Source organism: Spea bombifrons, chromosome 5 (assembly GCF_027358695.1).
Source record: "Spea bombifrons isolate aSpeBom1 chromosome 5, aSpeBom1.2.pri, whole genome shotgun sequence".
NCBI classification, from domain to species: Eukaryota; Metazoa; Chordata; class Amphibia; order Anura; family Pelobatidae; genus Spea; species Spea bombifrons.
Window position 1 is genome coordinate 69,673,945 of NC_071091.1, and position 24,803 is coordinate 69,698,747.

Genomic DNA, 24,803 nt, shown 5'->3' on the forward strand with positions numbered 1-24,803 from the left:
AATCTATAAATGAGTAGGGAGCCCACTAAATAAAATGGCTGTCACATATGAACATTGAGGTTTACGTTCTCCGGCGTCACACCTCACCCGCTTTACTGTCCATTGCCATCTATGATTTAATGCTTATTAACCCATTCCTTCTGTAGCCTTTGCAGTCACTGTCTCTGGCAGACTCCAAGCTGAAGACCGATGTCACAATCATCATAAATGCCCTTGGCAGCAATACATCTTTAACCAAAGTAGATATCAGTGGGAACGGTATGGGGGACATGGGAGCCAAGATGTTGGCCAAAGCCCTGCAAATAAATACTAAGCTAAGGTAAGGAGATGTGTGTCAGCAAATACAACGCCAGCAAATACTGGAAAAGTGTATTTAACCCTTAGTATCTGTGTCTCTGAAAGACTGCATATGCTTGGTGATTTGTACAAGTAAATATAAACTGGAGAATGATGGATGAGATTATGTGTCATTAGCTGTTGCAGGCATATATTTGGACATTATTTGAATATGTCACCACATTGATTTTTCTAAAGTGTCTTCTTGTTAATTGCTACAGAACAGTGATTTGGGATAAGAACAATATCACAGCTCAGGGATTCCAGGATATATCAGTTGCTCTAGAGAAGTAAGTATAAGTGGTCTACATGGCTTAAAAGCCATATGTCTACATTATAATTTTATTGATTTATATAGCCCTGTCATATTTTGCAACAACAACATGATGTGATGACTGAAATTAGGCATAAGCTTTATCACTGAATTTCCCAGATCTTCAGACATTTGGCATTGGGAATTCACTGAAATGTGAAGTCACTGAGTATATGGACTAATCACATACGGTTTCCCTGTGGAGCTCACCTTCTTGCTGGATAGAAACAGGGAGCACAAGTTCTGGAATGAAGCTAGAAACCTGAATTGAAAATCTAATTTAATGGAGATTACATTTTTCCCGGACATTTGGGGGATTGTTTCCTATAGGTTTTCATGTTTCTTTTTTTAATTTCAGGAACTATACCCTACGATTTATGCCTATACCTATAAATGATGCTTCCCAAGCATTGAAAACAAACCCAGAAAAAACTGAGGAAGCCCTCCAAAAGGTGAGCCATACAGCCCAAACAATCATCAGTTTACTTTACATAAGCAGGACCCTCTTTACCTAATATATCAGTTTGTCTCAGTCTGTCAATTTTACTTTTGTAGAATTTAAATATGTACTGTATAAAGCTGTGCATAGGTTTTTGGTACTTCACTGATTTAGCACAAAATTCTGTATTTTTTAATGTCTGTTTTATAACAAAAACTATGTTTCTCTTGAAACTCTTCACCCTTTTCATCTCCTTAGTTTGAGACATAGGCTACTAATGAATAAATCAATGAGAAGTCGTTAAATGCCATTTAACCCTCCCTAGAGTGCTGAAAGATTCTTCCCTCACACATAAACAGATGGAACAACCACTAAAGAGTTTATCATTTGTGGAACCGAAGAATGATTTTCTTCTCCTAATAAATGTGGAAGCTGTCATAACAGTCATGTGTTCTGTTATATTTCTTCTTTTACATCTAGATAGAAAACTATTTACTGCGGAATCACGAGACGAGAAAGTACCTTCAAGAACAGGCTTATCGGTTACAGCAAAGCATTGTAACTGGCACTACTCAGCAGGTAAGAGATGTTCAAAGTCCACACATTACAAAGCGCTCCAGCACAGGAAGTGACCGCATGAATTCTTATCTTATCATTTACTGATAAATTAATGGCATGAATGAAATAAAGACACAATGAATGCCGCACAATGGATAGGGTCAACTGATGGAATACATACATGGGTTATTACTGTGTTCAAAGTAGCAACGCAATCATTTAATTGTAATGGTTTTCCCTGGTGGCCACACAGTATATAATCAACCGCTGAAGGGACAAACATAGCCCATAAAATACTCTTATATGTCCCTGGCCACCCTGCAGTATGTTATTTTATTGTATAGTCTGTTGCCATTCATATAGTTTTATTTCAAAAAGGGTTTAGAGGTTTGGGGAGGCCCGTTTTATTAAGGTGGTATGATTGAATGGGATAGACTAGCTGATGGTAAACAGCTGAGGTTAGTCAATCTAAAGATGAGAGGGAATGTGACTTTATCATTGTGTATGAGACCAACGGTTGGTACGTTTTAAGGCAGCAGTGGCTTTCATTACTATATTAGTCTCCCATAAAGAGAGTGGAAACTTTAGAGGAAAGAAAACTGAGGGAGCCATGCATGGAACTGGTCCAGTAGTTGGGATGTTGAACCAGTAGGAGATAAATGTGGAGAGCAGGAAGGTGGGGCTGGTACATCAGGAAGAAAGGATGCTTACATCTCCTAATCTAGAGCTATGGATGAAAAGAGCTGCAAGGGAGGCCGTGTCAGGTAATGCCAGACAGATTTCTATTGTATGAAAGCAATTTACGTTGTTAGATATAGAGAGATTGTGTACAGCTATGACAGCCACGCACAAGTCTTATCAGTAATGGCCAGCACCTTCCGTACCATATGAATGTAGTTAAGAAACTCAACCAAGCATGTGGATTTGGCAACCTTTTGGTACAAGATGCTTTGTAAAATACGGGTATTTATTTTCTTTATTTACCCTTGCAGATGATTGACAGAATGTGTGTCAAAGTTCAAGACCACCTAAACTCTTTGAGAAACTGTGGCATAGATTTTGTTATGGAAGATGTGAAATCCGCTGAGAGGCTCATGCGAGATGCCAAGAATTCAAAAACGGTATGCTTTACATTACCATTGTTCTTACACATGATCACTGTTATGGGCCAAATATTTCAACTACGTGCTGTTTCTCGTTTTAGCTTTTGCCTAATTTGTATCACCTTGGTGGTGCTGCATGGGCTGGAGCCAATAATTTGCCTAGTCCCATTCAAGAAACCTTGGAGTCCATGGCAGGAGAAGTCACCAGAGTTGTGGATGAACAATTAAAGGTACTGTTTATATGTTCATTTTTATTATTATTTTGTAAAGCATTCTCTTTTTTGCCGGTCATTTAAAAAATATATATAAAGTATCATAGCATTAAGTGCCATCCTGGTTATTGACAAACATCCATAGTTTTCTTTTGTGGTAATGTGGAATACATCTCAAAAATGTACATGACAATAAATATAGTATGGGCTGACAGGTGAAGCCACGGAAGCCTTCCTGGTTTTCTGTTGGTCGTGGTGCTGAAAAAAAGAATAAAGAACAGAATTGCACATTATCTTTTAAATATATTTAATTCTTACGATCAAGATATACATCATTCAGTTAATTTAAGAAGGAATACGCAAAGGACCTCTCGGATAAACAAAAGCAGTTTCTCCAGATGTTTCTTTCCTTTTCTGGATCCACAACATATGTTTGTAATGTTTTTATTCTATATATCACTCCATAAAGTGTTATGATGTCATTCCTATAAATTACATTACCCAAGGCTCAAATCTCCATTTATTGAAAAAGTAATATATAGTATATAGTAAATTGGTGTCATTTCAGTACACATCAGGCAAGAAGCATAAAAAAACATCCCACAGAAAGATATGACGGTTACATTTCACAGCTCGTACAGCGACCCAAACATACATTACAAAAAATGGCTTATTCATAAACTGAACAGGGGGATTCACCTCCATACAATTACCCACTATTTATATAATTAACAAAATAGTTGAATTATACTAAAGATCTTTTCTATCAATAATCTACCGAATTATGAACTTTACTAATGAAATGGTTGGTGTGTTGGATCTAGCACCAGAATTAGTATTTAAACTCAAGCTTGGACTAAGGCTTTATAAAATCATAGATTCGGGTCGCATTATATCTGGCCCCTGCAGCATTTATATGGATTCTTGATGGAGAGCTTCTTCAAAGTAATGCAAATACCTTTTCCCCTTGTATAAATGAAAATGCGCGCCTTCAATTATTTTTGATTGTTCAGAATAATCGCAGACCTCTCTTTCTCCTTTCCGGATCCTAGCGATTTCACCAAAGCTATAAACAGTCTGTGTACTTGAAAGAGACATGAGTCGACTACAAACTAGATACTGCTTTGCATTTCTTGTGGGGGAAATAACCGTTCATGCCACTGCTGTGGTTTATAAAGTATAACTGAAGCATATATGTTTTAGATACCTTCACTGACTATATTCAGAGAGGCATATTATTCTTTGCACCCCCCCCTCTTACTGTGCAGCAAGCCTGAGGCTAATTATAGTATTCTTCATCTATCTCTGTTTTATTCTTTATTAGGTGTATTCAAAGAATGTATGGTTTATTCATTCTTCTGTATTGTATATTTATTTCAAATCGAATTTTCTTCATTGGTTTCAATGAAGGTTGAGTGTTTAGTCTTTGCCATTTGCTTTCTAAACCTGTTTTTGAGATTGTATAGAGTGTGGCTTTTTACCCTCCCTTTGTGTGAATGTAAATGGTTTATTAAAATAAGTATTTGGTAGGGGTAAGAAAATACCTTTGCTGGAATTTGAAGACCCCAAGCGTGATGGGTATTTACTTGGGGGACAGAGGTGGTGTATCTAGAATATCTTCTGGATCTGGTCGTTTCATGCTGATATGGAAAGTGTCAGCTCTATTTTAAGGATCGAAAGCTCTCATTATTTTTGCCTTCCTATCCTTGTCTCCAAGGAATAGAAACATTCTAGATTGCCTGCTTTCCAGATTACTGGTCCGCTATTGGAGATATTACAAATTTATATGCACATGGATCATGCTTCACATATACCAGGGATCAAAGTACAGGATACCAATGAAAGGGAGGTGGTCCTGTCATCTTGATATCTCCACTGAAGGGAAAAGTACATATTTATTGGCAGCCAAAGGGGAAAAATTGATTTTATGATCACTTACAATGTTGTACCCTCGTTCTTCTCAGAAACTGCCCCTGTTCTAGAGGGGTTGTTGCTACCTTGAGATCACAATGTTGATTTTTTTAACAGCAAATGCTCGAGTCCATGGTGGATGCTGCAGAGGCTCTCTGTCCCAACGTTACGAAGAAAGCCCACATTCGTCAGGATCTGATCCAGGCCAGCACAGAGAAAATCTCCATTCCTCGCAATTTTGTAAAAAATGTACTGCTTGAGCAGTCAGGAATAGATATTCTTAATAAAATAAGGTGAGTTTTTGTGTAATAGGTGAGAAGTCTGAAAAGATCAAATTCTTATTTCATAATGGCAACTGTAACGGTAGTGTGTTCAAAATCTTCAGACAGACTGATAAATAATATATCGCGTGTCTACTGCTGCAGCAGTCTACTAAGGCAATAGTCCTAGCGGCAGATAAACACTGATCTGATATTATGAATGGAGCAGAGTGCGGTAATTACTAAACCCTGTCCTTTTAGTGTACCTTGAGGGCTGGGTTTTGAATCACCGAATTAGACGACACACGCTATGATGTGCTGTCACTGTCATAACATCTCTTAATTTTATGAAAACGGCTTTGATTGAAGTACATTTGCATCCAGCGTTTGCCTTAAGGAACATTACAACCAGTAACTCACCACTGCGGCATTATTACCACCTCTGAAGCATTTTGGTCTAACTTTTTATATAGTTCTTTGAGAACAAATATGCTGCACCCCCCCCACACACACATACACATTTTTTTCAGTTTTAGATTGTAATATGTATTTACAGTTTAATTTACAAACACTTTTTAATTTGCCTTGCTGCTATCTAAACACTGTTGTGACTTTTAGAATTGTATAATGCTGATAAACTGATGCCCAGCACACAGTCTGAGCTCCTAGAAAGGAGGAAAGAGATACAAAGGGCCAATCTGCCTTTAGTAAAGAAGCCCAGCGGCTGCCACCACTTTAGACGTCTGCAGAATAAACTATTCCCTGGCACAACCCCACCACACACACACACACAGGTGCACGCCCGGGTGCAAGGACCAGCTTTGTAGAAGATTCAATGTGCCAGCTATGCAAATGTCATTCTAATAATGGGGTCATTCTAATAGTGTGTCACACACTTTTAGCTAAATGGGAGCTAAAGTTATTTTACTGATTGGATTAGGTTTAATTTAATGTGTTTGATGTATAGCACCTTCTACCCCTGATAGAAAAAGCACCATTATTCTCCCACCTACCCTTAGAATACCCCAAAATAAAATAATTCCACGTGAATTTTTTTAGTGGAATAGAAATTTTAATTCGGTTTTGAAAAGAATTATGACAATGGTCATGTAGGCCATCATGTGTACCGATAACAAAAAATGTCAGCTATGATTCTACGTTACTTCTAATAATGGCGTCATATAAACCCCTACTAAAAAATAATACAAATAAAGATATTTATATTTCCTATGCAAAGTAGCCATCAAGGCTCTGCTGATAAGAAAAGCTGCACAATTTCTGCATAGCAATGTCTTCTCCATTCCACGCGCTTCTCATACATCTACAGTGACAACTGGCACTAATGAACATTTACTGTACGAAGTGCCTGTCCAGTTCACTTAAGTGGACCTTTTATCACTTGAAATCCCAGGTTCAAAATGTATAATCTTGAAAGCTGCTGCTTTATCAGAGCGAACACAAATGTGAAGACCCTCTCCATTCCTGTTGGGGCTCTTGTAGATTAATAAACATTATTAACATTATTAATAGTGTATTTTGAATCCTCAGTCTAATTTCCAAGATCATTTGCCATCTGTGTTTGAAAGGAGCTCAATGAGCAAGTTAGGATATTCCACAAGGAATGAAAATATTTCACTTGCATCCTCTGTTGGTTGTTGAATTTCACATATGTCAGTATTTGACAGGTAACGGCAGCCGCATAATGTAATATAAAATACATTTAGTATAGAGATCCAGATATATAATCATGCCTACTTTATGCTCTTTTATATTGCATGCATGTGGGGATGAGAAGCCACTGCATAATCAAATCTAAGAACTAATACCTGTTCCGATATTGACACGCACATACCCACACCTTTATATTGTTATTATTTTCTGTAATCCGGATTTGTACCTTTTCATCCTTGGTATCTGGCCAAAATAAAGTGAGTAAACTAATCAAAGTGTTAGAATAAGGTATTTTATCAGAGACAGTGATGCATTAACCCCTTAATGACAAAGCCCGTACATGTACGGGCTCAAAATGCATTGTTTTCAATGGGTTTAGGGACCGCCCATTGTCCTTAAGGGGTTAATTAGGGGTGATCTAGGGCCCAGGATCAGATTACGAGATCCCCAATTTACCAATTTGCAGGGAGATCCTACTTGGTGTTCCAGTGGTGCAGATATCTGTTACAAAAAAGCACAGTTACCTCCTGACAGGCCGCAGGTGGGAGAACTCAAGAAAAAGAGGGTGCTATAGTAGGGTCCTCACCAACTTGTTAACCCAAGCAGCTGCTTAGGTCACCTATATGATGAGGCTGGCTCTAAGTCTAGGCTGGGCCCAAACTGTTCCCACATATTGTCCAAAATATATGTCCCTTTCAGCATAGCAAGACGTTTTGGACAATGCTATGCTTCCAACATTGTGGGAACAGTTTGTGGAAGGCCCTTTTCTGTTCAACCATGACTGTGCCCCAGTGCTCAAAGCAAGGTCCATAAAGACATGATTGGATGAGTTTTGTGTGGAAGAACTTGTAAATGCATGAATATATATATATATATATATATATATAATATATATATATATATATATATATATATATCTCTGGTATTAGGTGAACTAAACTGAATCTGTTTGTTATCTTGTATATTTCCTTAACAGTGAAGTCAAACTGACTGTAGCCTCTTTCCTTTCTGACCGCATTGTCGATGAAATCTTAGATGCTCTTTCCACCAGCCATCATAAACTGGTGAGTACGCAAATCCTGCAGTATTTAATACCTGGTCATCTTGTGTTTAGCTTTTTTCTTTTGTGAGGTTTGTTCCCAAATTCAGTCATTTTATATTGCCATACATTATGTACTGTTGTGTGGAAGGACAAAAAAAAGTAAAAAAAAGAACAAAAAGCATTCTTGCCATAGATCCAAAACAGTTGCTTCCAGCATGCATGAGAAGTGAAGCATGGACACGGATCTGCAGTTCAGCAAGTAATTTAAGTTCCTGGATATCTACTTGTCTGTAACAGTTAGTCATTGAACATGCTAATTTTTGGCTTGCTGGGAAATTTTAGAGAGCAGTTAATCATGAAGCTATTCAGCTGTAATATTTTATTAATACCAGCATGGCTAATGGAAGAGCATGATGTGGAAAATCTTGCAATAAACTGAGTTTTGGTAAAATAGGATATAGGTTGTAGGTCATTGTAACCTCCTTAGTCATCTAAAATGATGTTTGATGTTATTACCTATGTGAACCAATGGGTCATCATTTAATTGGAACGTTCTAAAATGTCTCTCGATTTAATGCCGTAAAATGTCATTGCATCCCTTCTGTGCAGCTCCCTAGGCCGGGTTTTGGAGGATAGCACCTTTGGGATGTTGTACTTCGCCAGTATGCAATGATTCATGTTAAGAAAGTCACACACCGGCTCCGATGCTTTCAGACAGGAGATCCTGTGGGAATAGCTGCAGAGGGCTTTGTGCTCATGTTTCAGAGCATGAATTGAATAATCTTCTACATTTTAACTTCTACCAAATACATTGTTTGCCGTTGAGCAGATAATGGCTTTTTTTATATAGGTGTGCCCCCTTATATTAATACCGTGATTTTTAGGTCTATATAGCTTTAATATAGTTTACATCCACTTATGCCTTGATAAGACATCATTTCAGCTGTATCAGAGGTATACTAGGTGAAATCAATATGTATCTAATATATGTGGTAACATGGCATCTTGCCCGACCACAGCCTTCAGGTGTGTGATGTCATAGCAATGGTTGTTGCTGACATAATCCATTTTTGTTAAATAACTTGTAACATTGTTGTTCTGTTTTTGACAATCATATGAGACCCAGTGGAAGACATGAACATGTTAAACATTCTGTAACGCTATTACTATCTTTTGGAAAATCTTATGAGGTGCTGAGGGAGCCATAGCTGTGCAGAAACTGTATCATAAAGTATGGAGTTAGGAAGAAATGTATTTTGATCTCATCTGTTACTATAAAGTTTGCAGTCCTTTAGTAATTTGTATTTGTGAATATATTTAGGCTGACCATTTGACTAAGCGTGGAAAGCCACTACCACATCAAGATTCTCTGGAGATAGAAACCATTGAGGAGAAGCCTGCCAAGAGAACAACTATTACCATCGAAGACCTGACAGAGATGGAGCGTTTGGAGGACTTGGACACCTGCATGGTGAGAGGCGCTGCTCATTGTTCATTATCCGTCACCATCTTCACAGATGTACTTCTAGAATATGCTCTCATCAGCCCCTGCAATCTCAATGCATGCGATGTACATCTAGTACATGTTATATTATAAAATATCAGTTATTTTTTCAGCTCCATGACTAAAGTGTTGGAAAGGATAAGCTTGTAGGGTGGTCATTTTAATTAATTCGCTGTTTTTCATGTAAAATATGCTTTCATGCTGTTCCATTGGGGATACAGAAACGGTTGTAGGCAGCGCATACATTTGAAGTGATTGGCAATCTGTTTTCATTAAATGTGCTTTCTGGGGAAATAGGCGGCATGTTCATTTCTTCTCTGTCTCTCTGTATATTTATATGTTTGTGAAAAGAGTTGTCAAGATTTATAAATCTGTAGGGAAAGCAATAACACTGGTTGTAGTGTAGGTCTTTTGGAGTTGTCACACTGAGAATAAAGTGACTTATGCTGTCCCCGGTTTGGCGATTAGTATGTTTACCATAAGCATCATATGTTCTAAAATGGCTGCAATGCATCAGTGACCCCCCTATATATCTGGCAAATGCTAATTTGTTATGTTGGGGTGTATCTCAAAATCACAATTTAGAGCAGAAATGAATGGGGTTTAATAATGAAAGGGTTGAATTTAGTGCCTTAAACATAAATTAAGATTTACGTAGTCTCAAATGACCTCAGTGGTCACACTGAGGAGCTCCAAAGAACTCTTGGTATCTGGTGATATTTTCCCCCAAGTTCGTAAACTCGGGATTTGTTGCATCTTGCCATCCGTCGTTCTGACGGTTACCACCAAATTCAGGCTAAGCCAGAGAAATTGCTAATGTACCTAGATTGAAATGTGGCACTATTTCTGTGTTAAAAGGACGCATATTGAGTGGAGACATAATGAGCAAAACACCAGCTGGGCTGATCTTGTGGGTATTTGTAGAGTAAAATCATTTTCTGAGAAATTGCCTTTTTATATTAATATATGTCAGGGTTACTGTCAAATGTATATCCTCTGTTGAGTCTGAAGCTTGAAGGGTTTCTTTCTCTTATTCCCTTGGCTACTGAAACAATATTATAGAGACTGAGGCATAGCCTCGGGGCTCACATGCTTATTCAGTTCATTAAGCCATTACACTAACAATTCCTGCAGGTACACCTGCCAGCAAGAAGACTGTCCAAAACAAACATACCAAGTTCTCTTGACCCTTTGGGACATAAGGACAAAGCTAGATGTACTTTGCCAATCACACAACGAAGTAGGGGCTGACACTGTGATGCCTACTGAAAGTATGGATGTGCAAAATGCATGATGTGTGTGTAAATCTGCCTTTTGGTTGAAAATAGTTTTTATCCATGACTTTTTGCCTCTATAAAACCTATAAAATAGTTTTTCTGTCAGCCAGTGTATTTTGTTTGCATTTTTCTTTTATTAATGGGATGTAACCTATAAAGGAATATATATATATATATATATATGTGTGTGTGTGTGTGTGTGTGTGTGTGTGTGTGTCCCTCATATTAATATATTTCCTTATAACAACATCATTGTGGAAGAAAGAGGGGTGGGCAACATTTTTAGTAGCGGGACAGAAGTTTAGGTTTCTTTTGTTGCTAAGGCCAATGTAAGGGTGCTATGGATAATGCATGGGACAGGGACTCCTGAGTACCCAGCTCATGTCCTATACTATGCTTTAATCAGGGACATATTGGGTACTATGCATGTGTTTTACAAACAGGGGCTTATCATTAACAGCCATCATACACCTATTAGATCTGTCACACAAAAATACATTTTACAGTTCTCTATACTAAATAAACCCACGTAACTGTATTTCCAAATTAAATGAAGCAATATGAATGTATTAAAAACCAACAACAACAAAAAACACCCTATGTTTGTACCATGGGGGAAAGTGTCCTAACTTCCTGTTCTGGTGATCTGCATGTTTATCTCTCACCTTTAGTTGCTGATTGTTTTTGTTTGGCTCAGGCAGCATTTATAACAGTCGGCGAGGGTGGGGGAGAGAACTTTAGGACAGCAAATCTATTAGATAACTGTCTCCCTCACTTTCAGACACAGCTGTCCGCATCCATGAGATAGAGACGTTAACATGTCTCCAAACCTCTTACATTGATTGCCAAACGAAAGACGGAAGCTATAGGCAGTAACAATTTATTTAGTTATGCTTCTCTTAAGTTACAGAAGAAGCCAAGGGAACATCCATGCTTCCCTACCTTTTAGTCTACATCTTTCTTTTGTTGTTATAGTCATATTAGGATGCATTTGCTTTTATCTTAACTGTATTTCATATCAGACAAATCTCACAAAGCACATACTGTCTATTTGCTTGTCTAGTAAGACCGCAGTATGGATGAAAGTGCATTATATTCTTTTTGCCCCTTTCTGACTTTAACTAAAGCTTCCTTTGTTTGTTTTTCCTTTTCTTTTGTTTTTGCAGCTTTTTAACTTTCCTCTGCTTATTAGAAATGTTTTGCTTCTTTTTTTCTTTTTATTCACACCCTGTCTCTTTCTTTCTGCTGCATGGAGACTCTCTGCTGTAGAAGTGTAAGTATTTTAGCTTTCCGTTTCTCTTCTTTCTCTTTTATATTTCTGTGTTTTTTGCTTTAACTTTCCACTGCATGTCTGTTTTTTGTGAGTGATTTCAGCAGCCATTGATGCTATAAGGCGGTCACTGCTTGTGTACGTTGTCATAAAAGCATTGGACAGCTGGTGGACCTTAATCTATAAAGGTGATAACATTGGGCACATTCTTGCGTGGCTGCAGTCATTGGAAGTTTTGCTCAGATGTAAAAGGTTGATCTGTGTAGGTTCAGAGATTACAGAGCGCAGCCCGGCTGAGCATTGAATACAATAATATACTTCAAAAAAAATGGATGAAAGGGAGAGAGTCAAGGGATATCTGTGCCAGAACACCAGTTCTTCTACACACAGTGTGCAGGCTGATGGTGGTGAGCACCGGCATAGGACATTAGCAATAACCCACATCCCTCTGTTGCACTTTCCTTCTATGATGTGACGCTTTTCTAGGTGCTCAAGTTGTTTGCTGGGTATGAGTGTATTGCAGTGTTATACATCCCTAAAATTCACAATAGTTATGAACATTAACAAAGGAAAATGTCTAAATACAATTATAACATTTATAAATCACATTATTTATCTTCAAAATGCCAAGCTTAAGAAGCCTTGCTGCCTAGCCATGCGTCCGGCCACACTCTGTAAAAAAAAAGTATCCGTCTTTGCTCATTAGAATTGTAGGGAGACATGCTTGTGTTAAAGCCTGTGCCGACACAAACCTTAACTCTCTAGGCGATAATACTCCATGAGGGCACCTGACTTGATCCTCACAGCCGTTTGGCACTCTAGACGATTACTTAGTTTGCTTATATGGTTGAGCCAGACTTGGATAGAATGAGTGTCTACAAAATAAAAAGAACAGATTAAACTGAGGCTTGAGAAAAATCATTGATATCTATAGGACATTCCCTTGAAATATCTACACAGTCTGTCTGTGCTTTCCTTACTCGTATATTGTTGTTGAAATCCCTGCTTCAATAAATTCTATAACTTGTAAATACGTTTACCCCTCAAGTGATGGTTTTCATAAGGACTCTTAATAGAACCATTTGGTTGCATCCATTAAGTAGTAACAGCAACTTCATTTTATTGATGAACTATTAGAGGCTTAAAACTTGTGTCACAGGGCGTGCATATCATTTACTCGCTGTTAAATATCTTGGTTACTGCTTCATGGGGGTTCCAAACTGGACACTGATAGGTTTACCTGTTTTATCATAGAATCCCTGGGCTAGTAGACATAGCAAAACTGCTGGCTTCTAGATTTATATTTATGGTTCTAGGCATATCTGGGAACTTTCTATGGTAGACAACTCTCTCCTCTTGGGGGATTGTCTTCATGAAGGGATGGGCCTAGCAGCATGTGTTGTAGCCTTTAGTTGATGGGAAGAGAGAGTGGAGTGGGTGGGGAAGTAAGAGTGACCAAACACCACCCGTCTGCTCAGAGGAAAAATAAGATGACCATATAATCGCACGTTGCCAAAAGAATTATAGTTTATTCATGAAAGTAACAGTCTAGTCTTTTTGACTAGAATAGGAGTGCTACTGAACAATATGTCTATTTTTTTTAACTTGAATAACTTTACTAAACAATGTTTTGGAGAAACCTAAACTTTTGGTAGTAATGTTACATATATAAGAAGATGATGGTAGATCACAAACTCATATGGGACATCTGAGAAGAAGAAAAAGATCTGTATGTCAGATGCATATTCTTGGTTTATGTGTGGTTCTTTAAACCAAATAAGCATGTTTATTAATAGATGATGCGTCATGAAAGAAGAGCAGAAAATATAAGTAGTAATGTTTTGCTGGAGTAGACTACCAAGAATGGAAATTGCATAGGTGTGATCTGAACAAAAGGCGAGCTGTATCACTTGTAGCTAAAGAAGGGGGAGAGTCATACAGCTGGTCTGAATGTTTGGCGGCTTGCAGGTAGTCTGGGTAGGAAAATCAAAGCAATCCTCAAGTGGGGCCTTACACGTTTCAAGTTGCTAAAAAGCTCTTAATCATAGTTATATGATAAAGAGCTCTTTAGCAGCTTGAAATTAGTAATTTTTGTCTGTTTCTGTCCTGTTTATGAAGTAAAATGTTGTGGTCTCCACTTCATGTGAAGATTGCTTTGGTTTTCTTGCCTGGACTACCTGCAAGCAGCCAAACACCCAGACTTGAAATAGCTATTTGTGTGGAAGAGACATCGGCTGTCGGTTTAGTCAGACATGGTGTAAGCAGCATGGATTATAAATAATTACCACTTTTATACACACCAATTGTAGAAGGATATCTACAAGTGAGTCACACAGGCTGTGATCATCGACGTCAAAAGAAGCGGAGAGATAATGCGAGAATTAGTATGACCTTTGGATTTGGCAGAGGTCAAGTCATTAGATGCTTTATTCAGAAGAGTGAAGAGGTTGAATCCATACTGAAGATTCACTAAGTGCATTAGAGAAAAGTACTTTAACCAGACATCTGTAATCTACACTTATCAATAGCTATTCAGTGCTAAGGAGGGGTTTCTGTCCTTTCAATTATTTGTGTCTTGAAAACCGTTTTGTTTTGACTTTTTTCACATTATGTAGTTTGTTTGCGACATGTAAAAAAGAAAAAATGCCTATAAATTAAAGCTATTGTAGAAATTAAGCGAAAATGGAGAAAGTGTTTTTAATAACTATTCGCTCGTTTTACCTCTCATTGGAGAATGATAAAAAGACCAAAAAGGTCCGTTCTGCTTTTTGCCTGCCTTAACCTTTACTTCGAAGCACAAGCATAGGTTCGCACTCTTGTATTAAATTTTGTAAATTGTAGAAATGCACTGGACATACAGGAAAAGTGGAATGTCTTACTAAAATGTTGCAAATTAAATGGATTGTTTTTAAGATCAACATTATTTTGTATGATTTCAGATGACTCCCAAGTCCAAGAGAAAGAGTATTCACAGTAGAATGCTGCGCCCGGTGTCCAGAGCATTTGGTAAGCGTACTAAACAAATGACAATGTACATTATATCTTCCAAGCGTTCCTCTCTAGGACTCAAACCCCTCTGTCGCTCTTTGCTCAACCTTTTCTAGGAGCTCACAATATTTCAAGCAGATTTTGTTTGATCTTAAAAATTGAAATGTAAAAACCCATGTGACATTTTCTTAAACTTTGTAATGTGCTTGGATTTCAGAAATGGAATTTGATTTGGACAAAGCACTTGAGGATGTTCCGATACACATCGAGGACCCCCCATATCCCTCTGTCAAGCAGGAGAAGAGGACATCTGGTGTCATTGCAGAGCTACCCTCAGAAGAAGCGAAGAAGCTGGAACATTTTACCAAACTGCGACCTAAGAGAATGAAAAAACAGCAGCCCAGCAAAGCGGGTGTAAGGATTTGGAATATACAATGTATAATTAAACCTGATTTGCACATTATTTTGTGTTCCCAGGGTCTTTTTTTCCCTCCTTTTTTTGTTTGATTTTTGTCTCAATTTAGCTGCATTCCTTCTTTCTTCCCTCTGTTATTGTTCTTTTTGTCTTTTTTTTTTTCTGTATTTTTCATCATTTACTCCTTATGCCTTCCTTTCCAGCCTCCATCTTGCACTTCAACTTTCGTTACCATTTTCTTCTGTTATTTTATATAGTATGGGTAGTTAGATTTGCTGTGTTGTAGCTTTTGTCTGAATGGTAACACATAATAATGTGAGACCAATAAACTTACCCATACTCTTACTCAGTCTAATTTTTGTCTAATCTCCATGTTGAATAATAAAATACGATGCAATCGATCATCAGTCATAATGTCTTCTTTTATCGATATGGACCATGTTTAAATCACAAAACTAAAGACTTGGTGATTTTCTGATTTTTAAACCTCTTTCTGTTTATTTTAGCAACTTGGAGCTGAAGCACCTTTGGATGGAGATCAGAATGGACTCATTTCTCGAGTAGACGAAGGTGTAGAGGAGTTCTTTAGCAAGAAAGTGACGAGGATGGAAGGAAAGTATGTGGAAAACACAGTATAAAAGTTTAACCATGTAGCTGTATTGTAGATCTGTTTGCCAAATAAACTTGGAGGAGGAAAGATACACATCAGTTCTCATGTATTATCCAAGATGGGCTACCAGCCTCAAAAAGAACTACGTAATGGATTGACGGAGACATTGAAGGTCTAACAGAATTCGCCATACCATCCAGTGATGATAGTTCAGCTTATTGTCTGAGCTGCTGCTATTCTATTTACCGTATATTCCGGCGTATAAGACGACTTTTTAACCCCAAAAAATCTTCTTAAAAGTGGGGGGTCGTCTTATACGCCGGGTACTTACCAAGCCGGAGGTTCCCACGAAGCCACCAATCTCTCTAATCACTACGCGCCGGCTATTGATGCCGAGCGCAGGGATGCCGTCATGTCCCGGCGCCCGGCATCAATTGTCGGCGCGTAGTGATTAGAGAGCAGGGAAGCCGAGGTCTGAAGTGCCAGACCTCGGGCTCCCACAACTGGATGGAAGAAAGAAGATAAGGTAAGAGATGGGGAGAAAGGGAGAAAGGGGGGAGAAATACACACACACACACACACACACACACACACACGTGTGTGTGTGTGTGTATATATATATATATATATCTATACATACGTGTGTGTGTATATATATATATATATATATATATATATATATATATATATATATATATATATATATATATACACACATATACATATACATGTGTGTGTAAAGGCAGGGGTGTGTGGTGAAGGCAGTGTATAAATGTGTATGTATGGACAGGCATATGTGTAGATATATATATAGATATATATATTATATATATGTGTGTGTGTGTGTGTGTGTGTAAGGGCAGTGCATGTATGTATATGTCAGCAAATCAACCAGCAAACCACCGGTAAGGTACATCGCTTGCCGTGATTGGCTGGTTGTTGTACGCTGGGTAGAGGGGTAGTCTTATACGGCGAGTATAGTCCAAACTCTATATTTGGACTGTAAAAGTTGGGGGTCGTCTTATACGCCCAGTCGTCTTATACGCCGGAATATACGGTACTCAGACACTGCTTCCATTTAGATTAGGACTAGAAATGGTTGAGTCAATGACTACAAATAAATATCTTCAATGCCGCAAGATTAATTTCAGGATTGGTAGATTACACATCCAAAAGTGAAGAGCTAGCAGCACCCTTGAAACTGCATTTTACACATTGCATGGGGTATGACATTTTCAAATGGACAAACAGGGACAAACTCCTACCAAGTGTAAAGAGATCCCTGCATGCACGTTTATGATCATGGATAATATCATATGTAATAGAATCTGATTTTTGTTACTGGTGAATTATTTAAATTAATATTTAATGAAATGGACACTTGTGGATAATTCTGTATGTTTTGGGACAGGAAACATTCATTCAGAAGTGGAGATTCTCAGGATGTTGGCGAGGGAGATGAGAAGAAGAGGAGGGACTCTAAGAAGAGCGGCTTTCTTAACTTAATAAAATCCAGAAGCAAATCCGATCGTCCTCAGGCTGTTCTCGTGACTGAAGAGCCCTCTTCACCTAAAGTCTCTGTTAAAGCAGCTGTGCCAGAGGCTTCAAAGAAAGAGAGGGTCTCTGAGAACAATGGAACTGTAAGTACCAGCACAAGTGCCGGCAGCAGCACGGAGCGACTAGAGGAGGTAAAAACACCGGACTCTATAGAGGAGAACTTACAGCCTGAAGATTCTACAAAGCCTGAGAGCAAAAGCAGCCCCCAGTCAGGAAGGAGGCTTGGTGTCCAGGTGATGGGAAGCGGATTGCTGGCTGAGATGAGAGCCAAGCAGGAAAAAAGAGCAGCTAATAAAGTAAGGACTTTACTTTAGGTGTGGAGTGTGTGTACATTATATATATATATATATATATATATATATATATATATATATATATATATATAAATATATATATATATATACATACATACATACAGAGGTAAAATATATGAAAAAAGAAACATTCTGATTTTAATGTAAAATGGAGTATAATAAAATAGAATCATTGCACAAACATATAGTATTTAATGAATATGTAATAAGTTCCTGCATGAATAAACAATGTAAATAAGAAAACTGGAAGGGAAATGTAGTGCAATACTGTGTGAATAGAGTGAAAAATATATAATTTAAAGCCGCACTCTGCAGAGCAGCTACAGATACCTGGAATCGGGTAGATCTTATAGAGATCAAGACATCAGTGTCAGAAGTTTGCAAATTTGGAAAAACAGAACATATTCAATCTATTAAGTTTCAGGAGTGAGACTAAGCAGAGGGAGTGGTGGCAACATTAAATACAGCAGTCTCGTCCAGCGGTCCAGTAATAAAGGATGAACCAAAACACTTCGGGGTACAATATGTTTCATGTGCGCTCTCCAATCATGTCCAAAATACATTTACTGAAAGAGAATGTACACCAGTCTATAAGAGGTTCACAAAAAGGATCCAGTCATCACAGGATCCATGTCATCTAAAGTTGTTTGTACGCTATAAATCTTGCCCTTTATATGTAGAAAAGCAATAAAACACTCCCAAAACACTTCAGGCAATGGCCCAAAATCTTTAATTCAGGCCAACCCAGGGGGGGGGGATTTGCCTTGTGCCTTTGACAGCCCCCACTTTGAGACTAGGGTTTTTTCTAATCTCCGTTTCCAGACTATGAATTATAAACTCTTGCAGACCTGTACAGAGACCATGTCTAAAACAAGCAGTTTATTCAGTGACGTATTCAGTTATTTCACTTGCTCCCATCTCATCTTTGTTTACTCGGCGGCCTGTTTGTGAGGCAAATAGCCAAGGTACACATTTACACTTCCTGTTGCATAAGTGTCTTTGTTGGCCTTGTAAGTTGTGTACAGTACAGTTTGGCAACTTTAGGTAAAGGACCGGTTGCAGAACTAACCTTGGCCCTCTGATAGAAGCAATGTTATGATTTGGGAACTTAATTCCCATTTATAAGCAAAATAGTAGTACTTAGCGCTTAACCAAGTTTCAAGTCCAAACAATTGAGAAGGCAGTGCTCAGGAAGTTCTGCAGGAGAGTCGTGGCTTCAACTCCCTGCATTCACTATGGATCATAAAGGGCCATTCCAGGGAAATATCTGTTGAGGAAATGCTGAGCTGGCCCTGCATAATGCATACTTTAAATCACATCTCTGAGTAAACCAGGCATAATGCAGAGATGTGATTTAAAGAAATCTCAAGGTGTTTTTGGAGAAAAACCTCACTGCTGTTATGTGAAGGCAGCGGGATGAAACTACAGCCCTCCTGCTAACTTCCTCTTCAACCCCGCAGTGTTAATTGTAGGCTAGATGACTCGCTTATTAACAGCCCCACCTAGTGGTCAGATATATGTAGTTTGCAGATAGTCAGCACTGGGGTTTATTCACTAGCGTAAGTCAAGTGAAAGTTGGTATTTGAGTTTGTAGAAGAGTTGCAGTTTTAACTTACCAGCTTCACATTACATTACCATTGAGGTCAGCTGGCACTGTATAATATATAAATAAATCAGTGAGATCTCTGTACTATGTAGCAATGCATTATTCAGGGTAAGCTTAGCCTTCTTTACAGCAGAAACTCACCAGAGTTGACCCTTCATAATGCCGAATGAATTTGGTGAGTCAAATCGCCTGCCAACTGCCATGTAAGCGAACAAATACCAAAGGTGCAGATTTGTTAGAATCTTAATGGTTAGATGTTAAAAGTGCACATTGCATATTACATTGTTTAATTAACCTGTAGTAGAAGGCAGACGTTACCAAGACCCGTTAAATTAAGTTTACCCTGTAGTGTGTCCAAGCATGAAGCATATCGTAACTGTTTCTGGTATTATATATCCCCCCAAAAACTGATAAAAAAGAAAAAGAAAACATCTTTAAAACTGTACAGCCCAAACAAATGTAACATTTTATTATTCGTTTGCTTACAGAAATTTGGAAATGATGTTAGTAGCAAAGACACATCCGATAGCTTGGTCACGACAGATAAAGTGGATGGAAGTGGACCAGGTAAGTGGATGGTAACTATGGGAGTACTGGTGGAAGCTTCAGCTGCACTGCTCTCCACAATGTAACTTGGCCTTGGAAGCTATAGTGCATGTATGATAAAGGGGACAGAGCAAAGCACTAAGGGGCATATGTTCCACCTATGTATGATATCATGCAGTTGACATCCCTTCTAATTAAAAAAAAAAATACTGATATTCCTGCCGGCCCTTGATGATTCAAACTTGGGTTTTTTTCTGGAACAAATGTTTGCTTTAAGTCAGAACTAGACTAAAAGCAGTTGTTTACTTAGGATTTACGATTCGAGAGAGCTGCAATGGTAATCATGTTAGCTAGCAAGCTATGAAGAAAGTACAATTAGCTATACAACTAGGCCTACATCCCACAGGAAAGGCTTGTGTCCTCGTTAGCCAGCAGAACTGTGGTCTGCCACATCATGTATGTATTTCATGCAGGCTGACGCAGCTTCATCAAGATGACTGATTTGTCCCTACAGGAATAACCATAAAATGTTTTTGTGTACCAGAGATTTATTTCTAAAGCATTCAGCTTGCAACGATCCATTAGAGTGTTCTTTATTAATAGGTATGATTTTTGCTTTTTTCAGTTTCAAAAGAAAGCCGTTTCCCTCTGACTAAAGGAGAATCCACCAACTCTTCCCCGGAAAAAAATCTTAAAAATGAATTAAAAGCAGATGCCAGTGTACGATCCAAGAGTACTTCCAGCACCCCTACTAGTCCAAAACAACCGCTTCAGTCTTCAAAACCGTCCTTCTCAGTGCGACCTATGGTGCCTCAGAAACCCAGAAGCAGTTCGCGTACCGGTGAGCAGAACATTTTTTATTTTATACTATCCAGTAGAAATTGCTGACTATTCTGTGACTAATAAACTCACTTTGTGTATAATACATAATTAAGTTAGGAGGATAAAAAAGGCATGTGTCCATCAAGATCAGCTTTAACATGGATCTGGAAGGTTTCTTCTGAAGATATGTTTATGTCCAAAGAAGGGGGGGTGCCTTTACATATTCAAGGGTTTTCAGGTGCAGGGATAACATTCTATCAATTTAAATATGTTTGCTTTCTTTCCCAGAACATGATGTTCTGTCACCACCTTCTCATTCGAAGTTCCAGAATTTTCTTTCTTTCAGCCAGAACCAAAGTTCCTTGCTGTCTGCGTGTTGAGCCGAGAATTCTCACCTGGGGTTCCCATGATCAGAACCAGTGTTCAACAAACAAATGTTTTCCATTAGGCATAGTTCCAATATTGTGCAGCATCGAACTGCCTTGTTTTGTTTTAATTACTTCAAATCTTCATAATTGGGAGGATTGTTTGGAATCACCCATTCTCCATTAAGCAGTGTTGACAGGTGTTAATTATTATACCCCTATGATTGTCCAAAACTCCAATCTGCACATATTACATTTTTGTAATCAGGACCGCTAGCTGAATAAACACTGAAATTATATTCAGTTGGAATGCATTAATTCCAAAAAAACAAACTCTTCTTGGTTGCAAAACGATATACTGTATTTAAAAATGAAAGTAATATAACCGTGCGTTTTACTGGTGCCCTGGTCTAAACTTAACTTAGAAAAACCGCTCATTGAGATCTCTCCTCCTGGCTGGCATGTGTGACGGGACCGTTCCAGCTTCCATCTTCTGCTAAGCAAGCTAAAGGGCCATCAACCCAAAAGGGGCTTAGCCAAGCCATTCTGCACCATGTCATATAGAAATAACAAGTGTTACATATTCCGCTCAAAAGGGAAATTTTATATATATATATATATATAATATATATATATATATATATATATATATATTAAACTTTAAACAACGTGTCTTTACTGTGTGCTGCCAGTTTTAGCTACCAAAATATTATCTTTCAGCAACTTAAAAACCCTTGTGATTTTAGCACAATTTTTAGACTGTTAAAGACCTCTCCAGGTTTAGGCTTCTCAGTGGCACCCTGACAACAGTGCCAAATGATGGTGCCAAAAAGAAAAAAACTACAGTTCTCACGTTTCTCTTTTGCAAAAAAAATATGCTAATTAAACTAAACTGTGATTTAACAATCCGTTTTTTGTTTTTTTTAACAATCGGGCTTAGTTTATTTTTAGTAGTTAAATATAGGGCAGTAATAGGTATTATTGTGCTTTCTTCTTGCTCATTTATTTAGAGGTATTTCCAAACAAGAAAAAATTATCATTTTCAAACATTTCCGGAACACTGTCTAACCTTGTTTTCATGTGTCTTTTTGTTAGCTATTAAAATAGACTGTCAATGATCCTTTGTAGACTGAAATGACACATTTTCCTTTGTTCATCTTCTTTTTCCATATGAATTGGCTTCATGTTAATAGAAGATATGCCGGAATCACCAGCTGGGCCTTGTTCCCCTAAATCCGCGCTTACGCCTTCTGTGCTGAAAAGGGCTCCATCGGACAAGGAAAGGGACGGGCAGAGCAGTCCTCAACCAACAGCCAAGCCAGTCTTAGATGAAGGTAAAAAAAAGAAAAAGCTGAAAATGCGAGAAATAGTGTTCCAACCAATATGCTTTCATTATGCAACCATTAATATATATTTTCATCTAATGAAATAATTGGTGAGAAAAAGAAAGTAACTTGCTTACCTCACTCAGAATTATTATTTTTTTATCTAGACTAATGATTTATATAGCCGTGCCATCTACAATTACACAGTAAGGTATTTGATTCTAATGAACTTACCCCTTTAATAACATTTATTTAAATATAATATACCCCCTACTGGCCAAATATCTTGGGCTTCATAGTGTTTGGGCTTTACGAAGAAATAGTCTTCTCACTCTATGACAGAAGGAGCAGAGAGGGCCTTGTACTTCTGGTGGTCTCTTATCTCTGTACAACCAGTGGAATATTGGGTCATTCTATTGTTTGCAATAGTGATACGGAAAATGGATACAGCTGTATTAGCCCAAGTGAAAGTGGAGTGTATAGGTGATATTGCTACCTTTTTATCGGGCCCACATAGAAAAGTCCATAAGCTTTCAGCATCTCCAAGGTCTTGTCTGCGGATTGAAGACAATGTGCTAAGGCAACCAGAATCGCCTTTTTACTGTATCATCCTTTATCATATCAATGATCAACGTAGCAATGATAAATAATGGTTACCAAAGTCACTTAGTTCTGGAATTAATTTGCAATAGTCATTATAATTCTTGTTTCTCGTTATTTGTAAAAAGGAAAAACTAAAACAAACACTAGGTGGCAGCATAAGCACATAATTCTTATCAAGCAGCATAGGGGTTAGTGTGTATATTAGGACATTTACGCTGATCACCAAGTGGTATTAAAAGGCATTTCTGTATGTTTTTTGGGGAAAGTTTACAGTTTCATTGTGTTTAAGGAAAACAAATTGACTTTAATGCAGATTTCACTTAGAAATAAAATTTGCTGCACCATGAAAGAAAAGGTAAAAAATGTTTTGCCACGTACCTAAGCATATAACTTTCAATGTGACTATTTCTCATGTACCTGTGAAACTTTGAACTCATTTTAAGGGACAGAAACCACTGTATTTTTGTTTTTATATAGTTTTATTGGTTTTAGCACTTTCTTTTTACCTCTTTTATGGACAGTTCGCCCGCCTTCTGTGTCTGACGTTTCACCAAAAAAGTACAGCCGGCAAACTTCATCAGAAGCACCAGACTTGAAATCACGCTCTTCAAATAAAGACGGTCATCAGAGAAGTAAATCAAGTGACTCTGGAGAGGAAGTGGACAAAGAGTTTGTTTTCATTTAGGATGTCCACCAGCATGGGTATTTCTGCTTTGTAACTCAATTTGGGGATTTTTATCATTCAAATGTTTAAAAAAAAAAAAATTGATTTATTTTAGGAGTAATCCCACAATGACATTTTGCCATCATTGTTAAAACCAGCATTTTTGTAGGTTACGGTACTTGAAAAATGAAATCAGAAACTGCTACAGCAAATGCCATAGCTACTTAGCAAAGCAATGACTCGCTTGACCTTAACTTAGCTCTGTCTTGGAACTAATAAGCTTCACGTGTTGAAAAGAATATAATATGTGAGTCAAATTCTTCACGTGACCACTATACCATGCTCTTCGTGTATGTAATTGCACATTGTAATTTTAACAGAGCACACATAATGACAAATGATTTGTATAAATGGTAAATATATATATATACACAAACATATATATTAGTTTCACATCCTCCGGTAGGAACTTTTCTCTTCCTTCCCTTCTTGTAAATAAGTTCTCCTGCACTTATCAATAAGCACAAATGATAATAGCATCTTTTAAGATACAGAATAAATAGAGCTTCTTTGGGGTTTTTTTTGTGTAATAAGTGGTAAATAATTTGCAGATCATATGATGCCGTCCTAAGCTTTCTTATTTTAATTTCACTTTTATGATATTGTTTTGAACGATGAAATAAGTAACTTTGTAAATAAAGGGAAAAAAAAGATTTTTTGGAAAATATAATAACATAGATATTCACTTATATTGCAGTTAAAGGGGTTTTATTCATATGTATATTTGTATCAATAAAACAATTTTACATCTTTCATATTTTCTGTTTTCTTCCGCTGATATGGAACAACCACATTACCCACGACACGGATATAAGGATGTAATATAGCTATGGTATCATGTTATTTGATATCAATGGAGGTTAGGCTTGTAATGATCCCTTATTCACAGCAGCCAGCATTAATAGGAATAGGTAAGAGCTTCGGATGTGTGCATCCAACCATAACTGCAAGTAGCGAATGGCGTATCCAGGGCTTGAAAGGACCACGGTCACTGGGTTTTGTGAGCGTATGTGATTAGCAGCAGCGATAATC

The 24,803-nt window shown here is 37.8% G+C and overlaps 1 protein-coding gene across 1 annotated transcript in view; it reads left to right on the forward strand.

The window, feature by feature from the left end:
- CARMIL1 (capping protein regulator and myosin 1 linker 1) overlaps window positions 1-24,524 on the forward strand; it is a 107,494-nt gene extending 82,970 nt beyond the window's left edge. The window contains exons 21-37 of the mRNA XM_053467096.1: window positions 147-319; window positions 558-626; window positions 1,008-1,101; window positions 1,569-1,667; window positions 2,639-2,767; window positions 2,851-2,979; window positions 4,990-5,165; window positions 7,780-7,867; window positions 9,167-9,316; window positions 14,836-14,902; window positions 15,102-15,298; window positions 15,806-15,915; window positions 17,321-17,762; window positions 19,875-19,953; window positions 20,558-20,773; window positions 22,313-22,453; window positions 23,569-24,524. Coding sequence (XP_053323071.1) covers window positions 147-319; window positions 558-626; window positions 1,008-1,101; window positions 1,569-1,667; window positions 2,639-2,767; window positions 2,851-2,979; window positions 4,990-5,165; window positions 7,780-7,867; window positions 9,167-9,316; window positions 14,836-14,902; window positions 15,102-15,298; window positions 15,806-15,915; window positions 17,321-17,762; window positions 19,875-19,953; window positions 20,558-20,773; window positions 22,313-22,453; window positions 23,569-23,732 — 2,523 coding nt within the window. The 3' untranslated portion in view covers window positions 23,733-24,524. The remainder of the gene's footprint in view (window positions 1-146; window positions 320-557; window positions 627-1,007; window positions 1,102-1,568; window positions 1,668-2,638; window positions 2,768-2,850; window positions 2,980-4,989; window positions 5,166-7,779; window positions 7,868-9,166; window positions 9,317-14,835; window positions 14,903-15,101; window positions 15,299-15,805; window positions 15,916-17,320; window positions 17,763-19,874; window positions 19,954-20,557; window positions 20,774-22,312; window positions 22,454-23,568) is intronic.
- Window positions 24,525-24,803: the final 279 nt, after the last annotated feature.